The sequence below is a fragment of the Varroa destructor genome, unplaced genomic scaffold (assembly GCF_002443255.2).
Source record: "Varroa destructor unplaced genomic scaffold, Vdes_3.0 BEIS01000006.1, whole genome shotgun sequence".
Taxonomy (NCBI): Eukaryota; Metazoa; Arthropoda; class Arachnida; order Mesostigmata; family Varroidae; genus Varroa; species Varroa destructor.
In genome coordinates, this window is record NW_019211459.1 from 3,128,971 (window position 1) to 3,151,428 (window position 22,458).

Consider the following 22,458-nt stretch of genomic DNA (forward strand, 5'->3'; position numbering starts at 1 on the left):
GCTGGCGATTGGACCACGGCAATAAAATATCCCGATTAGGGTAACTGAATAGTTTAACAAGAATGTAAAGGCAGAATCGCCAAAATAGGATATCGCAACAAACTATAGCAATGACACGATACGTACATTGCGTTTACTGGATCAGGGTAGGCGGAAAACCGTATCAAAAAAACTGTCATAGAACAATGAGAATAGGATAACAAGGCTTACTGCATTGAGTTTGGGGTCAGACTGAAAAAATCTAAATTTGCTTAAAATTATATTATAGAAAAACGAGGCAGTATTAAGAAGCGTTCAGTGGATCGATAGATAGTTCGGACTATGCGCGGGAAATGGACAAACCGGTCGATCGAACTGGTGTTTATAGATAAAATATCTGTAGTAGTGCAAATTAGATATCGCTAGCTCAGCAACCAAAAAGCCAAAGCGGGTTGCAACAGGGGGTTTTATAATAAAAATATACAGTTTTTTTTATTTGACTATAAGTAGTGTGCTCGTTTTACGAGTTCTTTTTTCATGACCCTGTCTACGTTAAATTTTTATAAATTGTATAATGTCGGAATCGATTCGCTGCTGTTATCTGACCTCTGACCGCTGACACCTCGATTCAACAACATCTGCCTGGGGTTTGTAAAGGGATATGCAGTTTCACTCATTGATTCATCCATGATTCTCGCTATTTCCATATACAAAACCGATACGATCCAACTTGTTTGTTATCCGTTAATTATTTTAGCTATTCGATCGCACTCTTTCAGTAATCCTTGCTTCAGCTGGCTGGCTTCAACTTCCAGTCAGCTTAATCCTGATACCCCTTTAACGTGTTTTTATCATCCAACGAGTCAGTAATAGATGTTCAATTCCTACTAAATCATCATTACTGTATTACCCCCTGGCCAGTTACCTCTTTACTATTTCTCTGCTATCTCTAAAGTGAAATTATTTTCAAAACTCAATGTATTCGAATAAATTCGTTCGAAGACAAATATATAAGAGCGATATTTTTTCAAAGAATCGCCATTTTTTTTAGTGAAAGTGGCATTTTAAAGATTGTCGACAAACCTATATTGTATATATAGACATCTGTAGTCCAATATATCTTTTACCTTTACATACGTAGAAGAAGTATAGTGATTTAGTAAATATTTTTGATAGTAATCATACCTTTCTAGCTGCTGTTGTTCCTTATCCTTGCGTTCCCGTTCCTCACGTTCTGCTTCAGCTTTTAAGCCGCCCCACGCTTGCGGTAAACCTCCTGGCATAACTGCACCGGGCGTTAAGCCCGGAGGAAACCCTAAAGCGTGGGGTAAGTTCGGTGGAATACCCTGCGAGTGACCAGGATGCGAGCCCATTGGTCCAAACGGATTTTGCCGTAGACGGTACTGATCCCTGACGTAAGGATCCATCATGAGAAGAGCTTCTCGTGGTATCAGGGATCCACCTGAAGGAATACCGCCTGGAAAACCTGCTGAAAATCGTTAATACAGATGAGTAAATTGCCAAGCGAATTTTAACCCTACATATATAAGACGTCAGAAAAAAAGACTGACTGTATGCCGAGTGACTGCAAAAGAATACCGTTATTACACACGTTTCAGTATACATAGAAAATCGTGAGATGGGTTAATTCTGCCTAGCAATCACCCCCTAATACCGACCTAGTCCCGGATGGGGCGGAGGCATGTGTGCGCCAGGATTTCCCGGATGTCCAAACGGCCCCCCAGGGGGGAAACCTCGTGAGGTACTTGTAAATGGCGAGCCGCTTCCGCTACCGGCGGAAGCTGCAGCTTTGGTCGCAGCAGCGGCCTGCGCTGCTGCTGCTGCCGCCGCCGCAGCCGCCTGTTGTTGTTGGTGCTGCTGCTGCTGCTGCTGTTGTTGTTGTTGTTGCTGTTGTTGCTGCTGCTGTTGTTGCTGTTGCTGTTGTTGTTGTTGCTGCTGCTGCTGTTGTTGTTGTTGTTGCTGTTGTTGTTGCTGTTGTTGCTGGTGATGGTGATGATGATGTTGACTCATAATTGACTTGACACCAGAAGTCGATGACGACGACGACGAAGTGATAACTGACGATGTGCGTGCGAAATTGCTGCTTAATGATTGAGACACTGATGAAGGCGGTAGCCCGGTACCAGCTGGCGCAGAGCTACCTAACGTTGGTGCTAAACCATGTGGGGGTAAACTGATATTAGGCATAAAAGGGTTCACGGCGTACGGATTCGGTCCGTGCGGGTGATGCGGATGAGCTGGGTGGTGACCTGCTGATATGGCGGCTGGACTGTTGCCACTAGCAGTTGAAACAGCTGGATGACGCGTAAGACCTGCTCATAAAAGTTTGCAGTGAAAAAAAAGAAGAAACTCAGTATGGTGGACAATACATATTCTAGAAATTTGTTGTATAGTCCTATATATATAAAGCCACACCGCGACTGACTTAGATGAGCGCCATAAGGCGACAAAACACTTTAAATTAAGACGCTAATTCTACTAACCGTGCGGATTGCCGTTGGCGGAGGCGGCAGAAGCTGCAGCGGCAAGGAGCGGAGGAAACGAGGCCATTTGTTCAACAGCCATTGGGCCCATGGCCGTCATCGCTGACATCGATGGCATGCCAGGGGGGAGTCCTGTAGGAAGTCCGGTTGGTCCGTTACGAGCGGAAGTCGGCGTCGCGTTGGCCGATCGTCCACTACCTGAGCCCGCCGAAGACGAGTTTGGTCGTGACGTCTTAGCCGGAGGCGGAGCTCCAATTGAATCTACCATAACGGCACTCTTTGCCAATGCCGCAGGATCGGGCGGTCCGCCAGAAGAAGATGGCCTTGCCATAATCGGCGGCGGTCCTTGAATGTGTAGTCCCCGCGACGGTGGCACCGATGGAGTACTTAAGAGTTGGCCTGTAACTTGTCCACTCCGCACCTGGTGATTGTAAATTTCCCACGCGATACGAACGTGCATTGCACACCATTTACCGCGTTCACTGCCAGACGTGATGGTAGCACCGCCTGTGGCCGGCGTGCTCACGGGAGCACTACCGGCCGACACTAATGGCGCTGCAGATGGGCCGGACCCACCACTTACACTGGCAGATGGTGCTGAAGAACAAGATGATGACGACTTTTGCTTCGAACTTTTCTGATGTGAATGACCCTGTAACAATATTTTTATGACCAGATCAACCGACGTTCCCAATGAACATGCTACGCTTTTACTTAATCTTACCTCGACTCAAGAATCCTAGGTAAATACGACCAAGCTAATCAAGTCGAACCATATGATTAAAAAATCATAAAATCCAATAATAATAAATCATTATATTCAGTGATAAATCGATCACCGATACCTACCTTGGAACTACTGGTGATAGGGGCGCTTTGTCCTGCAGCGACAGCCGCAGGATTAGCAAATGATGTGGGGACAGCACATGGGGGGGCACTCACGGGTGGTGGGCCAAGCCCTAATGGACCAAGTGCCCCCAACGGAGGCATTCCAGGTATTGGGGGATAGCCGACCGGTGCTCCAGGACCGAACTTGAGGCTTGCAGCCAGCTGCGGATCCATTTTCCCTGCCCCGGGAAACTTTGCCGGATCGAACAACGTTGTTCCGGCCGTTTGGAGAAACGGTGCGGTTCCCGGATGGAGTCCCTGAAGGCCAGCCGGGAGACCAGCACCAGGAGGGCCGTTCACTGCCGTAGGTGGATGTTGAGGTGCACCTGGAGCACCTCCACGAACAGCAGAGCCACTTGCAGCTGCTGCCGCTGCTGCCACAGCTGCAGCCGCTTGAACATCTGTTTGCATATATGGGGGCGGAGGCATAGCAATTGAACGATCTTGACTGGCAATAAACCGCGCGTCGAGTTCCCGGCGGAGAAGATCGGCATCTGTATCGAAGGTAAAAACGAATAACTGTGAATCAATATCGTTCATATATCTATTTTAATACACAGAACGTACCGTGCTCCGAAATTGCGCCGCTGTACTTAAGAGATCATTCGATTTGAATGAAATAGCCACAAGAACAAATAGGATGCAGGACGCTATGAATAATACTCAAGTTTTTTTTTTTTTAATTTTTTCGCTGTCGGTTCACGGCAATGTTTACTTAATGCACACTTAAATAGATAGAATTACATCTGTCAACTGTAAGGTTCCGTAACTGTGTTAATTTGCATGAGACGGGTGATCTCTATTACGCGATACGTATTATGAAAGTGCTGCGCGCTAGGTCCGCTCGTATCCTCTGGTATTATCAGTATATAAATAACATGTCTCTCTTCCTGTATCATGCAGACTTCCGCAAATCAACAAAAATATCACCCGCATACATATGTGATGAAAATAATATTACTTTTACTTAAGTTCTGCGCACCTAACTAAGTAACCGTAATAAAGCAAAAAATACCCAGTTCATGATAACGGGCGTGATTGTAAAAAAACTGCGCGGATTTTGTTAGATATGACGCACTAACCGACAGAATCCACTGATTCTAACGGTATCGTACTACGGGCCATATCACAGTTAACTGTATCTGGAGAAAAGCCGTACTTTAATAGCAGTCGTTGGCAAACTCTACTTTGTTTAAGATCGACGTGTAGAAGCTCTTCTTCCGTGATTTCTGGAATCGCGTCTTATTATCTATGTTCCATATTGAGTATATGTGTACAGCATATACTATTACTGGATGCCTCAGAGTTTAGATACGATAGCCCAAAAAATGCCACGATCTAGGCACACTAGAAGAATAACTTCCGCGCCTGCGGCTGACCCCACTGCTGACTCCTGTATAAGCTAAGCGAGATTTGTTTTTCTCTTAATTGGATATGTCTTAGCAAACAGGACATGCGAACTTCGTTGTTGTTTAATCCTAATACATCTAGTGGACTGTCTGAGAAAACAAAGCCACTTACTGATTTATTACTCTCATAATTATTTTGCCCCTCTCTGTTATTATTAGTGTTGCCGTCTTTTACTGAAGTCACAAGTGTATGTCTGATAAGCTGACGATGTAGCACAATTCACGACTACTTCCTATACATCATAATGTGGCAGCCATAGCGACATGTGTATACTATTATAATTAAAAGCTTGGTGTTCCTTGGTTTTATTTTAATAATGTATATAAAATCATCTCTAATTTTTTTATATTTAAAGTCTGTATCAGGCTACGTAGCTCGCAGCTAACGTCAAAGAGTTACTTTCAGTTCTTTCGAGATAAGTGCGTTACATCTCCAAGGCGAAACATGAAAGGCATCTATATAAGACATAATAAGAATACACATTTAAAAAAAAATCTCATTACTATGTGAAGTTAAACTCTGCGGTCCTGCAATACGGTCTGTGAAACCTGTGCAACAGGTGAAAATTGATCAAGATGCCAACAAAAGTTACGTTTATCATCTCACTGTACGAACTTAAATAGTGTAAAAGTGTATCACAGAGAGAGACGCACAACAAGGATATAACATATTAAAGGATATTGCAATCTTTAGTCAGATAACCGTACTTGGCACGTCTATTTACAACGCGCGCGTAAAAAAGACGTGGTTAAATCTGAGTACTGTGACCTGGGGTTGATTTGTAGTGTTAGTTGTTAGTGTATTAATTATTAAAATAAACTATACCCTAGTTTACTAATAAAGAATAGTGATTTGCTAGAGGAACTTACTTGACTGCAGAAGTGGATCTACGAAGGGTGATGGACCACCAGATCCAGGTGCTCCGGGTGCTCCTGGCGGAGCTCCGGGCGGAGGTAGACCGAATAGTGTGGGGTGCCCTGCACCCCCAGCAGCTCCAAATTTGGCAGCGGAGCTAGCGGAGACTGGCGAGGGAAGGCGACCTGTCGCACCCGGAGCCCCGATCTCAGTAAGTCGACCGCCAGCGTTCGCAGACGAACCCGTGCTAGTAGGCATAGGTTAATAACAAGCATACAACACATGCTAGATTTACAGGAAGCAAAATAAAGTATTTAGGTTACAGAAGAAGTGGGATTATGGTCCTTAGCAGTACTTTTAGCTATCTATCTTTAGAAGAGCCCTGGTCTTTCGAGCGATGGTTCGTCTAACATACCTTCAAAAATAAGATACATTTGGTCTGAGAGTTACTGCTAGTTTTCGACTGTACTTCCGAATCATCACACCTATTAAATCGCACAAGTTTATACTCACAAACTGACTATTGCATACCTGCTTGTCTGCCATCCCTGTTTTGCGAATACGAGATTTGTGAGAGTATTGGTTGTATGCGTCGAAGATGATGTAGACGCCGATGAAACGCTTGCGGTCGGCGCCGACGCGACGCCTGACAGCGGAACTGGGAGGGACGTTGAAGGAACTGAATTCGGTGCTGCTGCTGCGGCTGCACTCCCAATATATGGCGACGGTGAATAGTGTCCAGAAACAGGTTGAACTGCTGGGTGTCGCGAAGTTGTCGTTGCGTTTCCAGCTGCCGTTCCCTCTACGATCGGTGTCGCTTTGCCCGTTGGTTGGAGAGACTGAGAAAGCTGAGACAAACTCGAGAGGCTCGTGTTGACACCCTACGCAAATGAAATTAGGACGTAGCGTAGGACCGTGTGAGATGCTGGCTAATGGCACAAGGCAACGAGCTTAGATATAAATAGTATCTTGGCCCGGGTATATGAGTAAAGAGGCGATTCACTACGATAATTGCTACAACTACTAGAACAATAGCTCTTGTGTGCCGGCTCGTAACGATCGTTCACAGACCATTCGCTGTCGCTAAAAACGTGATTTTTACAAAAAAAGGAATAAAAAAAAGGACTGGACACCTGCGGTTTAGCGTTGCCGGTTGCTGACAACAGACGCGTTTGGCAAAACGCTCCAACGTTAAAACGGTGCGTTCGCTGAAATCGACGATATACAGACCAATGAACGAATGGATTCTATGACGTAAACAGACGAGCGTCATTCGTCTGCACTGAAAAGTGCCATGACGCTCTACAAATGTATATTACAGGCATATACAGTCGTATCTAGTAATTAGAATACTAATCGCTGTTACTTCTACAGTTAATATTTATTAAAATAAGCAAAATATTAAAGAGTAATGTTAAGATACCTGAAGGAGTAAGTGGTCTGACGTTGCCGCCGGTAACTGGCTGTTGACTGCTGCGCTGGTAGAGATCGGGGCAGGCTTTGTTGTCTGGCCACCAGCCGATACAGCTGCACTGGGCGAAAACAACGGATGAAGATGCGGATGGCCAGGGGTCCCGGTTCTTCCAAATTGTTCTGGATCGAGCGCGAGCCGTTTCGCGTCGGGTGGTGGATAGCCTGCAAACGATACGTCAGCTGCAGTGCTTGCGGCTGCACTTGCTGCCACAATCGCAGCGTTACCGTTGCTGCTGCCAGTGCCTGTCTGCTGGCCGGGGCCTGCTGCTAGCGAACCCACTATAGCACCTGTTGATGTCTCCGTCGACGTAGACGATGACGACGCGGGCGACGGTGGGAAGCCATTACGGTGAAGAGCTCCTAACGCCGGCGTGTGGCCACCTGCTCCGGTGGGCGTTGGCGTCGACGCCGGTCGAGTGGCCGTGCTTTCCGCCGACACCGAGCGACTTACATTGCTCGGTTCATCCGTGCTGGCCGAGGCCGCTGATGCACCGTCGACAGGTGACGAAGAAGACTCCGCTGGATCCGGTTCAGCTGATCCACCACCTGCAGCTGCTATCGCTGTTGTTCCCGCAGAGGCTGGTCCCGTTTCCGCTACGCCGACACCGCCTTCTGTAGGAAGAACATGAACATGTAGAGGCAATGATGCCGCCTGCTGTCCTGTGCAGCCACTATTGCCGCTTCCATTGCTACTGCTGCTGCCGCCACTGCAGAGGACTGTGGCGTTGCTGCTCACGCTACTGCAACTGCTACTGCTGCTGTTTCCTCCGCCGGCCGCGTCTGACACGGCGCCAATGATCGGCGAAGAGGCTGACACTGGCAGTGGCGGACAGCCAGACCCAGCAGACGGACTCAATCCATGAGGTAGCGGCGACATAGCACGCACACCCACATGAACATCTGGTGCAACTGCGCCACCTGCGAGAGTTCCGACGCCGGTTGAAGTCGTGCCAGCGTCGGCACCCAACGGAGTGGTGGCGCTGCCAGGGGTAGCGGGTGAGGCTGCACTGGTGCATGGCTCGAGTGGGCCTACATGAACACCTACCAGTGACGTGCCGGAAGGAGGCTGTAGCTGTGGTTCTGCAGGCCGAGGTGACAAAGCCGCCGGACCAGCGGCAGCAGCTGTCTCGCAATGGTGGGCAATAGTCGAGCCGACTACGCCCACAGCAGCAGCAGCAATAGTACCAGCAGCCACAGCAGCCGACGTGCTTATTGGCGGCAGCAGCTGCTGAAGGTTGTGACTCTCAAGCGGAATGTGCGTGCTGGTGCTAGCAGTGGTAGAAGTAGTGGAGGTGGTAATAATAGAAGGAGGGACGGGATAGGCTACCAGCTGCTGATCAGTGAGGGAGGGTGATATGGGGACCGCCGCCCCGATGCTACCCGGCAAGACCATGTTGTTCATACTATTATTGTCTATGGTAGTGTTATTGTTGATTATTGTTGTTGCTGCTGCTGTAGCAGTTGGTGGAGGTGTTTGCTGCGCGGCGCTGACGGTAGCGGAAGCGGCGACAGCTGCTGCAGGCGCTACGGATAAGAGGCAAGGACGGCAATAGGGAATACGACTAGTAAGCGGTGAGTGGCACAGATAAGATCATGAATCCAGTCATACTGATTGATAAAAATAGGGTCGGGATTTGTTATCTATGTTGTCGTTATTGCTTTTTGTTGTTGTTGCTATTGTAATTGTTGCTGTTGTTGTCATTGTTACAGTAGTTGTCGACATAGTGCGACAACTTGTCACAGAGTGATCGTGAATGACAGAAAAACGACAACGATGTAGAGTGTGTGACGTACTTTGTCTTTTTTTTTATTCTAGCTTTTGACAAGTAAGTCCAAAGCGATGGTAGCTGGCTTTATGAGCTAACGAAATCGACCCGACGCGCAATAACAGCAGAGAACGTAGCAACGATAATATTAACGACATCGACAACAGCAACAACAATTTCTTTATGGCAATAATAACAACAACAACAGCAGCAGCAACAGGTACAATAACAACAGCGAGCATGAAGCACATCAGTAGGAAAACGGGTTGATGACAGAAGATGCTTATGTATGCGACATCAAAAATGATCGACAGCGAAGAAAACCACAGAAGTGCGCTACAGAAACACGCCGCTTAGAACAAGACCCGATCGGACGTTTCGATTAAAAGCGTTTGAAGGACTGAAGATGAAAGAAGAGGGTCAGAACAGACGTTATGAGAATGAATAGAATAGCCATATACTATATATTGGCTGAGTGGATTACTGAAGAGACGGCGCGGCAAATGAACAAAGAAGTAACTGGTAAATAATAAAAGCGAGAACAAAAAAGAAGACAAACTCAAAACGAGGTATTTAATATACTAAAGTATTATCACGGAAGATTCATTAATTATCGCTTGACATTCAATAGAACTAATTCACATAAGCGGATAATGAGACCATATGATTATAGTTTGTATACATACGCAATTGACACATAAGATTACAAGCAGGTTGACCATGGCCAAATCACAGAACAACCCAAAACGCATAACTAGCGTGCATGAAAAATATCCATATATTTTTTTTTTTTTTTTCTATAATTATTTTTAAAGAAGTATTTTTTTAGCGAGAGTAAGTATCGTATTACTCTCTACATTGTCCATTTCGTAGAATCGTTCGTTATTAGTAACAGTGTTGTTACGGTCTTTTATTTGTTTATCGAGGTTTAACATAAAACAAAAACACTAGTCTGAGTAGATCTATACATTTAGCTGCCGCTATTCATCATTCGCTTCTCGTATTGTATATGTGAATTATGGAAAATAGTTATTATCTGAGGACAAACAGCGATAGTAATTAAAAACAAGCTGAGAACGATTGTAGAGGCTGCTCCTAGGCCACGATCAAAAATAGTCACCACAAAAATTCTCACATAGCTGTTAGAGTTTAGCTAATGCAAGCAGGCGCCCTGTTATAATTAGCTAGAGTTCGTTCGTGATCGCAGTAAAACTTACGTGGTGAGGTCATTGAAGCAAGCTGTTGAAGACACTCAGCGGCACCACCCGGACCCTATAATGTGATATAAATACAACACATCCACAACAGATTAAAAACAAAAAGCAGACAAGAGTTAACTGTCGTTGTTGTTTGTATAAACTCGATAGAGACATGACAGATAAGGAAGGTACAGTGAAGTGGTACAATAGTAGCTACATGTATATATATACATATATATTAGTCAGTATATAGGTGGCCAGGGCACAGGGAAACAATTTGATCAATGTTTGCGCTTGTCACATTTCAACGTTGTGTGTTAAAGAGGCGATGCGTTTTCGCTGGAAGACAAATTACAATTATAAGTTCGACAGTTATGTTGACTTTATATACATGACAGGTCAATGTACCGGCAGATAACCATACAAAGCTTTCAAAAATACATGCATATCCTACAAATACATTTATCGATGGGATTCGAATATGGACGATTATAAAAATAGGATAAAGTCGTACCAATCCAATAAACCATCTTAAACTGTTAAACCAAGTGTATATTGATAATGATTCGATAGTAGGTAGACTGACTCAGACAGTTCAAAATTTTCGACCGCTAGGCCAATGGTACTGCCCCAGCAAAACTCACAAAAGTGCAACAAAGTATAGACTTAGATCGTCACATCATAAATATCAAAATCGTCTCGGAAGCTGAGTGCCCGCGCCACATTGGCTTTTGGGGACCTTGCTACGTCATCTAGAAGCTTGAAAAAAAACGAAGACACTTATCAAACCCCCTTTATTTATTAGTTAGACTGTTCGGATACATAGGCATCGTAAGCTATATATTGCTAGCAAATTGTAGCGCAAATTTGAATCACAATCTTGTTATTAATGATATGGATGCTGGTAATGATGATTCCTATTATAACTCAACGAAAGCGAAATTATGTGTTATGAAAGACAATGTAAATTTCAGATAACAAAAATCATTGTGCGATTGCACTTACTACCCCCATAACATAGTTTATCTATTTATTTTTATACCCAAGCAACCCATTCGATTCTCCTCTGATTTGTCACATTCATTTGTGTCACTATCGTTTTCCTAGATCTTGAAGCAATGGAACTAGCAACTTCTTTCAAAACTAACTTATGAACTGCAACCATTTGCTAACCTTGTGCTTTTTAGGATTTTCAGCTGTGTCAGCTATAAGCGGATATTGGCCCATTGATCAGTTTCCTATTCTGCCAAGGGGTGACGCATATCGATCATAATCGAAATCTGGTAATTTCGACAAAACTACAGTTGTACGAACGAGCGAAAGTGTTTTCCGGGCGTGCCATAAGCAACTTTCTGCTGTTTTTACTACTAATCCTAATTATGCGTAACTTTTGTATAAATCCCCACCCACCTGAACGTACGTGGACAGCCAAATACTCGCAAAAATATTCATTTACATCTAGTCATATATATTCATAGTCATGAATATGTGCGTGAATGTGTCTGCCATCGTTTTGGCAAGCCGAAATTATGCCCAAAGTAAGCAAATAAATGACAGAAATTATGCCCAAAGTAAGCAAATAAATGACAAAGTTCGTCAAAGCACAAGCTAGCATATTGACGTTTTTAGAAACAAGCTCTTCTCGTGCACGTACAGCTATTGGACAATAATACACTTGCATGGACATACACTTGTCCTGTTGTATCCATTGATTTCGAAACTCACCGCAATAGATGAAGATCGTGAATTTGTAGCAACAGGTGGCGAGTGTTGTAGTGGCTCATCCACGTACGCTTTTCCCGGTGATGCTGGCGCAGTCGTTGGGGAAAGTAATTGTTGGCCACTTGGTCGTAACGCTCCAGAGGGTGTCGTGCTCCGACTGTCCGGTTCGGGTGTCGAGATCGCCATTGGTTCCTGTTTAACGGTCGGCGGTTCTACCTTGACGCTGACACCTGTCAGTACATCCGTGCTGATTTCGGCCTTCTTCTGAGATTGCGAGTGCGTTTCAGGTTCTCTAGAATCTCGTTCGACCTTGATGTCCTTTACGTCCTTAAGGCTTGAGTGTTTCTGGTTCTCTTGCGAAGCGCTACTACTTGAGGCGGCATCGTTGCTAGCTTCGCTCGTTATCGACGGCGGAGCAATACTACTAGTAGATGTCGATGCCTGCTTTCGTTGGCGTCGAGCTTTTTTCGTCGCCTTTTCCGCTGGAGGTGGCGTAGCGGATACGGAGGCGGGTGACTCGTGTTGGACCTTAGAAGGTGTCTTGGACAACGACATCTCTTTCGCGTCCTTCTGGGTTCGCTCCAACGCTTCGAGGGCATCGGGATCATCTTGTGCTGCGCGTAATCGATCATGCCGCACCGTCTCTTTCTGTAAGCGGAATGGAAACGATTCAGTTAGGAAAATAAATCACTAGAATATAACATCCCATCGATAATCAATGTGCCCAAGGGTTCATTTTATATCAATGTTTACTTATTGATTTTTAAAACGGTTACAACTATTTAATGTTCGTCCATGGGACAAAAGCCAAGTTACAATAATCAGAAATCAATATGCAGAGGTTCCAGGACAAAGCCTGTAATTGATCGAGTACGAGCCACACACATGGAGGCCGCAACTGGCTGCTGTTGTTTACAGCTCTCTATTAATAACACTTTCATTTCCCCTAAACTGGCAAATCTACTATTCTTATAAATATATCGGTAACCTGTTGGGCTGATGTATAGCAATGCAAATATCCACTAGCGGCTTGTTCAGAGACATTATACGCAATGATATATATGGCCATTTTAAGTTTGTGGATAAGTAGCTCATTAATGCTAGCAAGCAAGCAAGCAGATCAGCGGGCGTTCGGCAAACATACAATTCTATTCGTAGTACTAAGTAACTAATAAGTTTATAATCTTCAACAAATAAGTTTCATTTCGTCGTCATCATCAAAGACTACATTCCAAGTGAAGTATGTTAATATAAAATATAAATATAGTAAGAAAATATCTGTTTCGCAAAAATAACTTAACAATATTTTAACCACTTTGGTTGTTATTTGTTTGCTTAGAAACACTGATTGCTTTCTCATCAACGAAAGGTCAACATATTGTGCCGAGAGAAGTTTTTGATCGCTCTCTTTCATTTCCTATGCGTATGCCTAATAATAATAGATAGGTTCGTACCATCTTCCACAGCTACATATAAAACTATGTACAAACACTGGACTTCGAAACAAATATGTAAGTAATCACATCCTAGAGCTATTACAACTAAACTGCTATCGGATAATAACACGTAGATTGGAGAACATTTACGATTTTTTAATATATATATTATGTAACAAGTAAAGCTATTTTTGGTAAACCCACACGAGCTCATGCCGTGCATAATTTCGAATATGTTATAGATTTTTTTTTACACACTAACAATATCGCACAAAATTCAAGGCACATCTGTTTTTTTTTAATCTGTGCGCTGGTACTGTTTATTTTTCACTTGCTAGCACACAAATGATTTATTGATATATCCATTGCATCGCTGACCTTCTGTGTCGCGATTCTCCAAAATGAGAAATAACAAGATTGTTTACAGCGCAGGGATTACCGAGACTGCTCCCACCGCTGCTTGCAGTAGTCACCGTACGCTGCGATCGCTGGTGCTCTTGGCCGTGGTGCCAATTAAAATAATAACGGTAAACTTTTTTTGAATTAGTTGATGCTTATTGTTCTACAATCAACAACTTCATCTTATGTTCTCCTGCAGGTGCCGTTTAGTTTAGCTAGCCGTTCTTCATCGCCTTGTTTTTGTGTGTTTATAAGTCCGTGTTGTAAATTTTTTTGTTGTCCGTGTTGTAGTTTTGTAGGTTTCCTACTTAAAAAAGATTGAGCGGTTACCGAAAACGAGTAACAAATAGATAAACTACAGCTGATTGTTCTTGATTTCACTCTTTCGCCGTTGTACTCGGCCAGTTCAGCAGCAATTCTTGGCTCTTCCGTTCTAGCCTCTACATTCTTTTATATATTGTACTTTTCCGCGCATTTTGTTGGTTCACAATGTGATCACCATCTGATGGTGACGGTACTAACGACGGTCACCTTATCAGCGAAAATGACAATAAGCATGCCTGCAATGAATGACTGCAACAACAACAATGTTGAGAAGCGATTTCTACTTTTCCTTTATTTCGAACCTAGCTAAGTTATTTAGGTCTGATTTTCAGCTTCTCTATCTAACTATAGCCCCTTAAGGCGAATAAGAACAATAATTTAACGCCTAGATTTTGGTTTCACTTGGTCCTGCATGGCTCAAACCATTAAACTGAGTTACGGTGTTTTTCGTGTATAGGAATTTATGCTTTTAGAAGGTACCTATACGGAAGATCTACTCACAGGCTTGGATAATGCAAAATATGCTCCAATCTTTTGTTCCTGCCTCCTCAATCACGGTTATAAGACAAATCCTCTAGTGCACCAAATTTTGCAGTCTCAGACAAACTCGGAGGCTTTCCTCTGGCTTGGAATACGTTCAATACGGTGCAGTGCTTTTATTTTTCAAACCCACCGCGATTACAAGTAATGCATTGAATTCATTAGAGTCAAGCGACGCTTGACTTGAATTTCAAAATAAGACGCTTTCTGTCGCCGAGGCAAAGAGCACCTGCCCGCAAACACCAATTGCCAAGTCATACCCTTTTAAAGCGTTTATTGACATTAACGCCCTATTTATCGAGAGTGAAGCTACTGTAAAGCTACATGGTTCTATCATGCCAACTGTCCGCAAATGTTTCTCTAAATAGAAATAAGCTACATGTGCTACCACGAAGCAAATGTAACAGACAGTGTGCTTTTGATACGTAATATAAATTCAAATTAAGTATTTTTTATATTTACATAATTCGTAGTTCTGCCAGTAATGATTCTTTTCAGAAAGTATAATTTGCGTGTGTGAAAAAATACTTTTCAATTTGTATTCTCTCAGTTATTCTGCTTAACTTTTTCACAAATAATAATGCCATTTGTCCTTTTTTTGACCATCTTCCTTTTCCGATGACCTGAACATGTTCTATTCCTTTGTGGCCGATTTTTCTGTTGCCCTGTAATCATTACTATTAGCTGAATCCTTTTAATAGTGGTAGCATATTTGCCCACTGAACTTGGGTGAACTTGAAGGTAGGTTGGGTTCGAGACCAAGCGTTGGCACATTGTATTTCGTGCTGGAAGCTAACCGCCCACAGCAATTCCTAGCAGTAATACCGCATCTAAAATTTCAAATATCTTGGCTCATATATGGCTTCAAATATCTTGACTATATATCCAAAAAAATGTTTGCTCAAACGAATTATCATACACAATCTAGAAAATTTTGCTAATTATGCCAAAACTAGACAACTTAAATTAGCAAGTGGTGTTTGTTGCTATTTGATCGACACACCGGATGAATATTGTCTCCTGCTCATCCGACAATAAATCTGTCCACATTACAGATAATATAGAGTCATATGTAATAACTCTGTGATAATTTTTTAATAACAAAAACCATATATCTTACCAGTCAAATTTTTAGAGGGTATCTCATTCAGGATTGGTGGATTGTCTTCGACTTAACCAATGTTAATACTTTTGTCGATAACTTTGTCTTTTTCGTTAAGACAAGTATCTACATTTTTCCTCTATCAACACTCCGCATATAATACTCTCTCGAACTGGCACATACCTCGATTATTTATTTACCACCATAAAATGATTATAAAGAAATTAGCGAACATAAACTCTTAAATGACCACTTTTCTTTTTAGACATCATCAACCTTTCCCGTGGCCTTCCTTCTATGCAATCTTCAATCAAAAAAACTATGATATTTACGGGTTCAAAAATAGCACTAGAAACTTGCAACGTTTTTTGCAATTTTAAACGCTTTCGCCTGCTTCATTTTCCCTCACCTACAAATACTTTAATCCTCTATTTAATCATACATCTTACACATGAATATCGACGTTTCGATCGACTTCATAAAAATTTACAAAACAAAATCTGACCTTTAAATACAATTGTTATTTATAAAGTCCTAAATACAGTATTGCCCCTATAGTAGTGAAATAAGACACACTGGCATAACAAATCCTACAGTTGTCAACTTTACTACAAAGCATTGTCCAAAAAAATATATATATATATCAAGAAATAAAACAGATTTTGTGCTAGATAAGTCGCATGTGGCGTTATCGTACTAAGTCTAGTGATATCGCCGATACGTCTGGCGCTCATTCTACGAGGAACTTCCACTGCCTTTTTTCTACATATCTCAATGAAAAAACTACTTCACCCAAGACAGATAGTACTCATATCAAACCTAATCTTGCCTTGCTCGTTTTGACAAAACAACTGTAAATATTCTATTTTAGGCTGCTACTTTTATAAAAAAAATCAATCTGCTCCTTTATATAATATTCCCTCTTCAATTATAAGACAGGATCAACATCTCGTTTCGGCTCACGCATTATGTGTTCTTAATAAATACGCCTTTAAATTCAGCCTGGTTCACTTGATACCGTCCTTTAATTAAAACGAGTAACAAAACGGATCTTTCATTTTATCGACCAATTTCTGTGTTTATTGTTTCGTAAGCTGGTGGAGAAATGTGCCAAACTTCATTACCTACCTGCGCTAAACTTTTTTGCAAGGGTGTACCTATCCACAGAGCTAGGTTGGCGACCATGATTTGAGACATCAAATCGTTAAAGTCCTAGTTTGAACATGTGAGATGTCTCCTAAGAAAAAAAAAATTGCGTTGACCTCGACCGTGGGGCACATGGGAGTTGCGTTTTCCCTGAACGAAAAAGGAAACCTGGAAAGTTGTCCTGTTGACATGGCTCTGTGCCTTGTACGACTATAAAACAAGGATATGTGAAACTGGTCATTGTCAATTTTGGACGTAGCGAATACCTTTATTATCTCCCTATTATATATGCCCAACTGTTTGCCAATCTTTGGCTTGAAAATACTGCTAGCAGTTTATTTATCTCGTATCTGTGCAGCCTCAAAAATTACTGTTTCTGTAGCAGGCTCTCTGTGTGTTTCGTTTTTTGGCTAGATTATGTGTTCTTCAACAATTCAGAGTGCTAATACGTCTGAACAATTATTAAAATTTGTCTACGACGCTTTACGCGTCGCCCTAAATGTCATTGGGGCCGAATTGATATTAAATCTAATAAGCATTATTACCGTGCCGAACTTTTTGAGTTCGATGTGAAACTCAAAAGCCTTAATTATGATTGTCTTTTTCTGCCAGGTGATTACACTTTAATATCATTTTAATCAAACAGCTGTATTGGCCTGCTAAATGTCCTTCCATAAAACATAGGCAACCGCTTGTTTTCCCCGCTTGAGGAATTGTGAGAACCCTCTAACAGACTTTCTTAGTATACGTAAGGTTCTGAACCTACATTATTTTACAATATTTTTGTTTGGAGGTCCTATTTTCGATCTCACCGAGGTCAAGTAGTAGCGATATAACGCAAAAAGTATCTTCTAGATCATATAGATGAGCACAATTGGATGTCTTATGCTTCTCTGCCCGTTTTGGGCGACATCCCACACCTACGTATTCGTTCCAAAAATCACTCTGCCGATGTTATCTCCAGATTCTCCAGATGCCGCTAATAGTACTATGTATTTACTAGGTTTTCTGTTAATCAACTCACTCACTAGTAGAAGTGTCCTAGTCTTTGTGTCCGCTAACATTATTTACGTACATTGTTCCTTGAATATAGTATGAACAACCCTAATAGAAACAGCACTACCAATTTGCGACATTTGTTCTTCCTTCATCTGTTCATTGTCTATTTAACTCGTCAGGCACCAGATATAGATATGTTAACCACGTGCCACAGCATCACTCTATGCTTCGCTTTAGAATTTTTGGTACTACTTAGTGGTACCTGTGACAGTTTGCCCAACCTTTCGGCCTGGATCGCCGCACTTCCAAAAATACCTACTCATACTTTTCTACTGTTCCGAAAAGGCGGTGACGCCGATCGCTGTGTCCTGCTATTCACTGCTGTATATTCTCTTATCTTCTGAAGCAACGCTTACGCCAATACCGGATATAAAACTCGAAATCTTTTATTTATATTCGATTACATATATGACGATTGCTAACTACTGTCATTACTACTATGACGACGACCATGAGTCGGATTGGTGCGATACGCCGCTAAAATATCCGCCGGCCGTTTATTCGTCCGTGTGCTTTGCCTGCGCTATAACAATAATCCATAATATTATTAAAACCATTGTTTCTACTATTATACTCCATCGGTTGTTGTATTTTGATGCCTGTCGGTGCCTTGACCAGTCGGTTTCGACAACAACCTGCCGTATGTTTTTCCCGTCTATACCACTACAAGCATCATCATCATCATCATTAGCATCGTTGTGTTGAACACGTTACTACCGCCGCCGCCGCCGCCGCCGTCGCCGCCGCCGCCGCCGCCGTCGCCGCCGCAGCCGCATTGTTAGCGCTGTCTGATGCGAACGACGCTGACTGACTGACTGACTGACTGTGCGTGAACAAGTGAGCGAGAATGTCGTTTCGCTACTGACTCTGATGTTGTTATCGACCAGCAGAGTTTGATTAATTTGAAGGCCGAACGTCAGAGGGCGTTGACCCCTCGCACGGCGTTCGTCCAGAAGAAGTGGCAACAACAACAACAAAATAGACGCTGTAATGATCGTTGCATTAGTAGCAGTACTATGGAACGGGCAAAAGAAGCAAGCAGGCCGATATGCACAGCTAATGCGGCTCATCGACATTCGCGCGCTAGACAGACAGAGACAAATAGTCAAACAAAACGATACGGAAGAGCATAATCTCGTATGGTCGTCACTGTGGCCGTAGCATGTGGATAGACGGAGTACCAAGTGTCGACGAAGCAGATTGTCAAAAAGACAAAGGGCTGACGACAGTCGAGAATGGGACAGAACGGCCGGCCGGCCGGCCGTGAAGATAACACCGACGCGCCGCTGCAGGGGGACATAGGGGTGGGGTGGGGAAGACAAACTGAGCGATTAAGACATCAAGAGAAAGTCGAATGAGAGGTAGTGTGCGCGTAAGACAGGGAGCATAGGCAGAGAAGACGGGCACTAGAGTAAAGAAGGCGTGGCTAACAGCAATCTATAATACTACCAATAGCAGCGGTAGCTAAAACGGCGCTCTTAACGGCGGGCTAATGCTGTTCCAAATGCTGCCGCTGCGGGAGAGTTCCCTCCACAACAACTACTGTAATAAATGTTCTGAGAAGACTAAAACAAACATGTTACATAACATTTGTATAATGTTCGTCATCGCGTCAAAAGTGCCAACATCACAGCCGTAACCATATTAACGTTAGATACACATATATTGCTTACCCGAACAGAATCTATTACTAGTATGTATAACAACTCAATGGAGTAATATTGCAATCCGAACCGAAAACCATATTTATTCGGCCGCTGACTTTATATGTAATGGGAGAGATTCAACTGTTTCCGCTACAATTAAATTCAGATAACATACTGTTTACAAAAATTGCCAGAGAGTATCATTTTATCATTCACTAAAATCGTCTTGGTATCGAGTTTTGGCACAAAAGAAAAACTTCTCCAGCGTCTACGACCGTGTCCTAAATCATATGGTAGATAGCACCTCGCAGGATCTTTTTGTGTCGTGTTGTGTAGAAATTTCAAACGACTGACTTTTATCTATTGCCCCAGGCCTTATGCACTTACGGAAGATCAACGCGCAACAAGTCGTTAGTACCGTAACTGAGTAGCGTCCTAATTCGTTGAAGCTAATTCGAAGTCAGCTATAGTAAAAGTTTAAAACCGCAAGGCTGTACGCTATATGAAGCGTTGGATTTCGTTTTTCGGTCCAAAGAGCAACTATAATACCATTCTAATTTTGTATTGAAAACGATATTTTCTAACGAGGCACATTTCTGTATTACCAAACGAAACAGCCATATATAGGTATAAAATAGCCCTAATGCCATTTTTAATGTCCATCATTTTATATGGCTTAGGTCTCCATATGGTTCGGACTGTGGCCTAAGGGGTTCCTATTACTGAGTCACGCTAAGAAACTTCTTGTGACCAAATCAGATGAGTTTGACTCGGACAATATGTATGTGGCTCAAAGCGGTGAGACTTGCTACTGTACATTCGAAACGCTAAATCACTGAAAGCAAGGTTTAGGACACACATAGGCCCTATTAATACTATTTACTGCCGCTGCACTTTTTACTTGCGCAGGTTTCTTAAACCAAGTCTCAAAAAATGGGTTCATGAAGAAACCTGAGGCGATGGCATGTAAAATGCTTCGCACTAAGCAGAACTGTTATGAGTTGGTGGCCTGTGGTTTTACGATAAATGCGATACTATTAAATATAGGCTTGTTACCAGAAGGTCTGAGCAAACTTGCAGCCATTAGAAAAAACAGTGTGTGTCGTTTTTGCAGCTTTAGGGAAGGTCAGCTATTATATAGTCTCTTTATAAGAGATGAACCCTTCTATCGAAATTATAAATGCTCCAATTACATCAAATGCCTATGACAGGCTAATGAGTAACGCATTTGCTCGCTAATCGTAGGGACACGTTGTGGTCTGGGTTCCAACCTAAGCATAGACATTGTTCCTTTTGTGATCCTGATCGAGGCCGGATGTAAAACTCGAAACATAAAAAAGCCATCTTAAATCGAAAAAAGTATACACCATTGTAAATGCTGTGCTGGGCAGCAAAACGGAAAATCCACGATAGATAAAAGCAGTGCCAACTCCAGGCGCCTTTCAAAAATTGATCTTTAGTGATCCCTCTATTCCGATCAGACTGTTAACAAAGTTACACATAAATATACTTTCAACGTCGCCTTACTAATAAGAACGGCTCCAACAACCTTTATAGCTAACATTGCAGTTTGTAATGGATAACAGTATTGTCCATATTCGATAAACATCTGTCATGTATCGCTGTTCAAACTGATACATCAAAAATAACGGCTCTATATTTGAAAAATGTTCCACGTTGAGCTACGAGAGACAAACAACTTCCTCGTTCTCCGTTCGGCAATTGTTTTGACTCTTTAATTTTCGCCTTCTATTTCCCGATCACACTGTCGCCATTCTTCAGCAGCTGCACCAGTACCATTAAGGATCCAGCGAAGTGAGGAAGGATATCGCACTTTTTTTTACAGTGTACCCCTTTGGGCTTAGTTTTCTCACAAATAGTCACGCTACGTGTATTTATACGCACATGGGCGGATGGTCGAATGATAATAATTTATTCATATCGTCGTCTGCCATTCAGTTGTTTACGTTGCACTCATTTTTCGAAAAGAAAGTACCTCCAGAATACGTGTTATATATATTTCGCAGATTGAATTAGCAACACAAAATCGGTGGCGATGCCTTAGCGGCTAAGGAAAGCTGTCAGCTGAATTATGAACAATCTGGGCAAAGAACATGCTTCCCTGTACAAGATCAGTGTTTTTTAAGCAGACCCTATAGCTTTTCACTTCGGGTATCCCTCTGCTTCCCAAACACTCGTTCGACTAGATGAAATATTGGCAGCGATTGACGCTGCCTGGTGAATGAATGTAGCTGCCAGAATTTCTTGTTCATTTTTGTTTACTTATAATTTACGTCAGAACAAATCAACGAGCGAAAGATGATGAGGTCCATTTTAACGTAACAACTTAAATCATCACATTAAAACGCTACGTACGTTAACATCTAAGGCGGATCTGAATTTTTCTCAGATCTGAAATTTTTTCCGTTAAGTATATCATATATAATAATGTGCCTTTACACACATAGACTAAGTGTCTTCGATCAATTCATAGTCATTTTTCCTTCTCAACTTGCAGCTAAGAACGTCATTAAAGGCTGCCATCCAGATTTTCCTATGCTAAAAAATAATACGAGATCACTTTTTGACTATAGTGTAACCAACGCTTCAATTTCGTTTTTCTGTGCTCATTCCGTTCAAAACACTAACGGTTTTAGAGCAATGCAAAATAAGCACTTCATTGTCTCCAAAGCCCATCTCTCAAATTAGAGCAACAAAGAGTAGAACTCATTGACAAAAAAAAACATTTTTCATGCTACACCTTGCGCCTGATACTAGCTGTGCGCTTCCTAATTCGCTTAGTCTTTTTATTGAGACCTTTCTTTTCATTGACGTACGCTCTAAATGAGGCACACAAACAAAAAATGTTTCTGTACTCATACATATATGTATATGTCTAAGAATTACCATCAATACCAATATAAAGTGAAGTCAGACCCGCTCTAGTTGTCAGGCGTTCGTAGACTACTGGCACTTTGCTTGAGTTCCTTTCACATCGAAAGGTGAGAAT

The 22,458-nt window shown here is 42.5% G+C and overlaps 1 protein-coding gene across 1 annotated transcript in view; it reads right to left on the reverse strand.

Moving 5' to 3' along the window:
• Positions 1 to 12,467, reverse strand: part of LOC111252581 (uncharacterized) — a 14,539-nt gene extending 2,072 nt beyond the window's left edge. Inside the window, exons 1-9 of the mRNA XM_086993768.1 lie at positions 11,800 to 12,467; positions 10,093 to 10,147; positions 7,060 to 8,633; positions 6,168 to 6,517; positions 5,651 to 5,883; positions 3,333 to 3,865; positions 2,484 to 3,135; positions 1,659 to 2,312; positions 1,165 to 1,468 (exon numbers count right to left, since the gene is read on the reverse strand). Coding sequence (XP_086849894.1) covers positions 1,165 to 1,468; positions 1,659 to 2,312; positions 2,484 to 3,135; positions 3,333 to 3,865; positions 5,651 to 5,883; positions 6,168 to 6,517; positions 7,060 to 8,633; positions 10,093 to 10,147; positions 11,800 to 12,351 — 4,907 coding nt within the window. The 5' untranslated portion in view covers positions 12,352 to 12,467. The remainder of the gene's footprint in view (positions 1 to 1,164; positions 1,469 to 1,658; positions 2,313 to 2,483; positions 3,136 to 3,332; positions 3,866 to 5,650; positions 5,884 to 6,167; positions 6,518 to 7,059; positions 8,634 to 10,092; positions 10,148 to 11,799) is intronic.
• Positions 12,468 to 22,458: the final 9,991 nt, after the last annotated feature.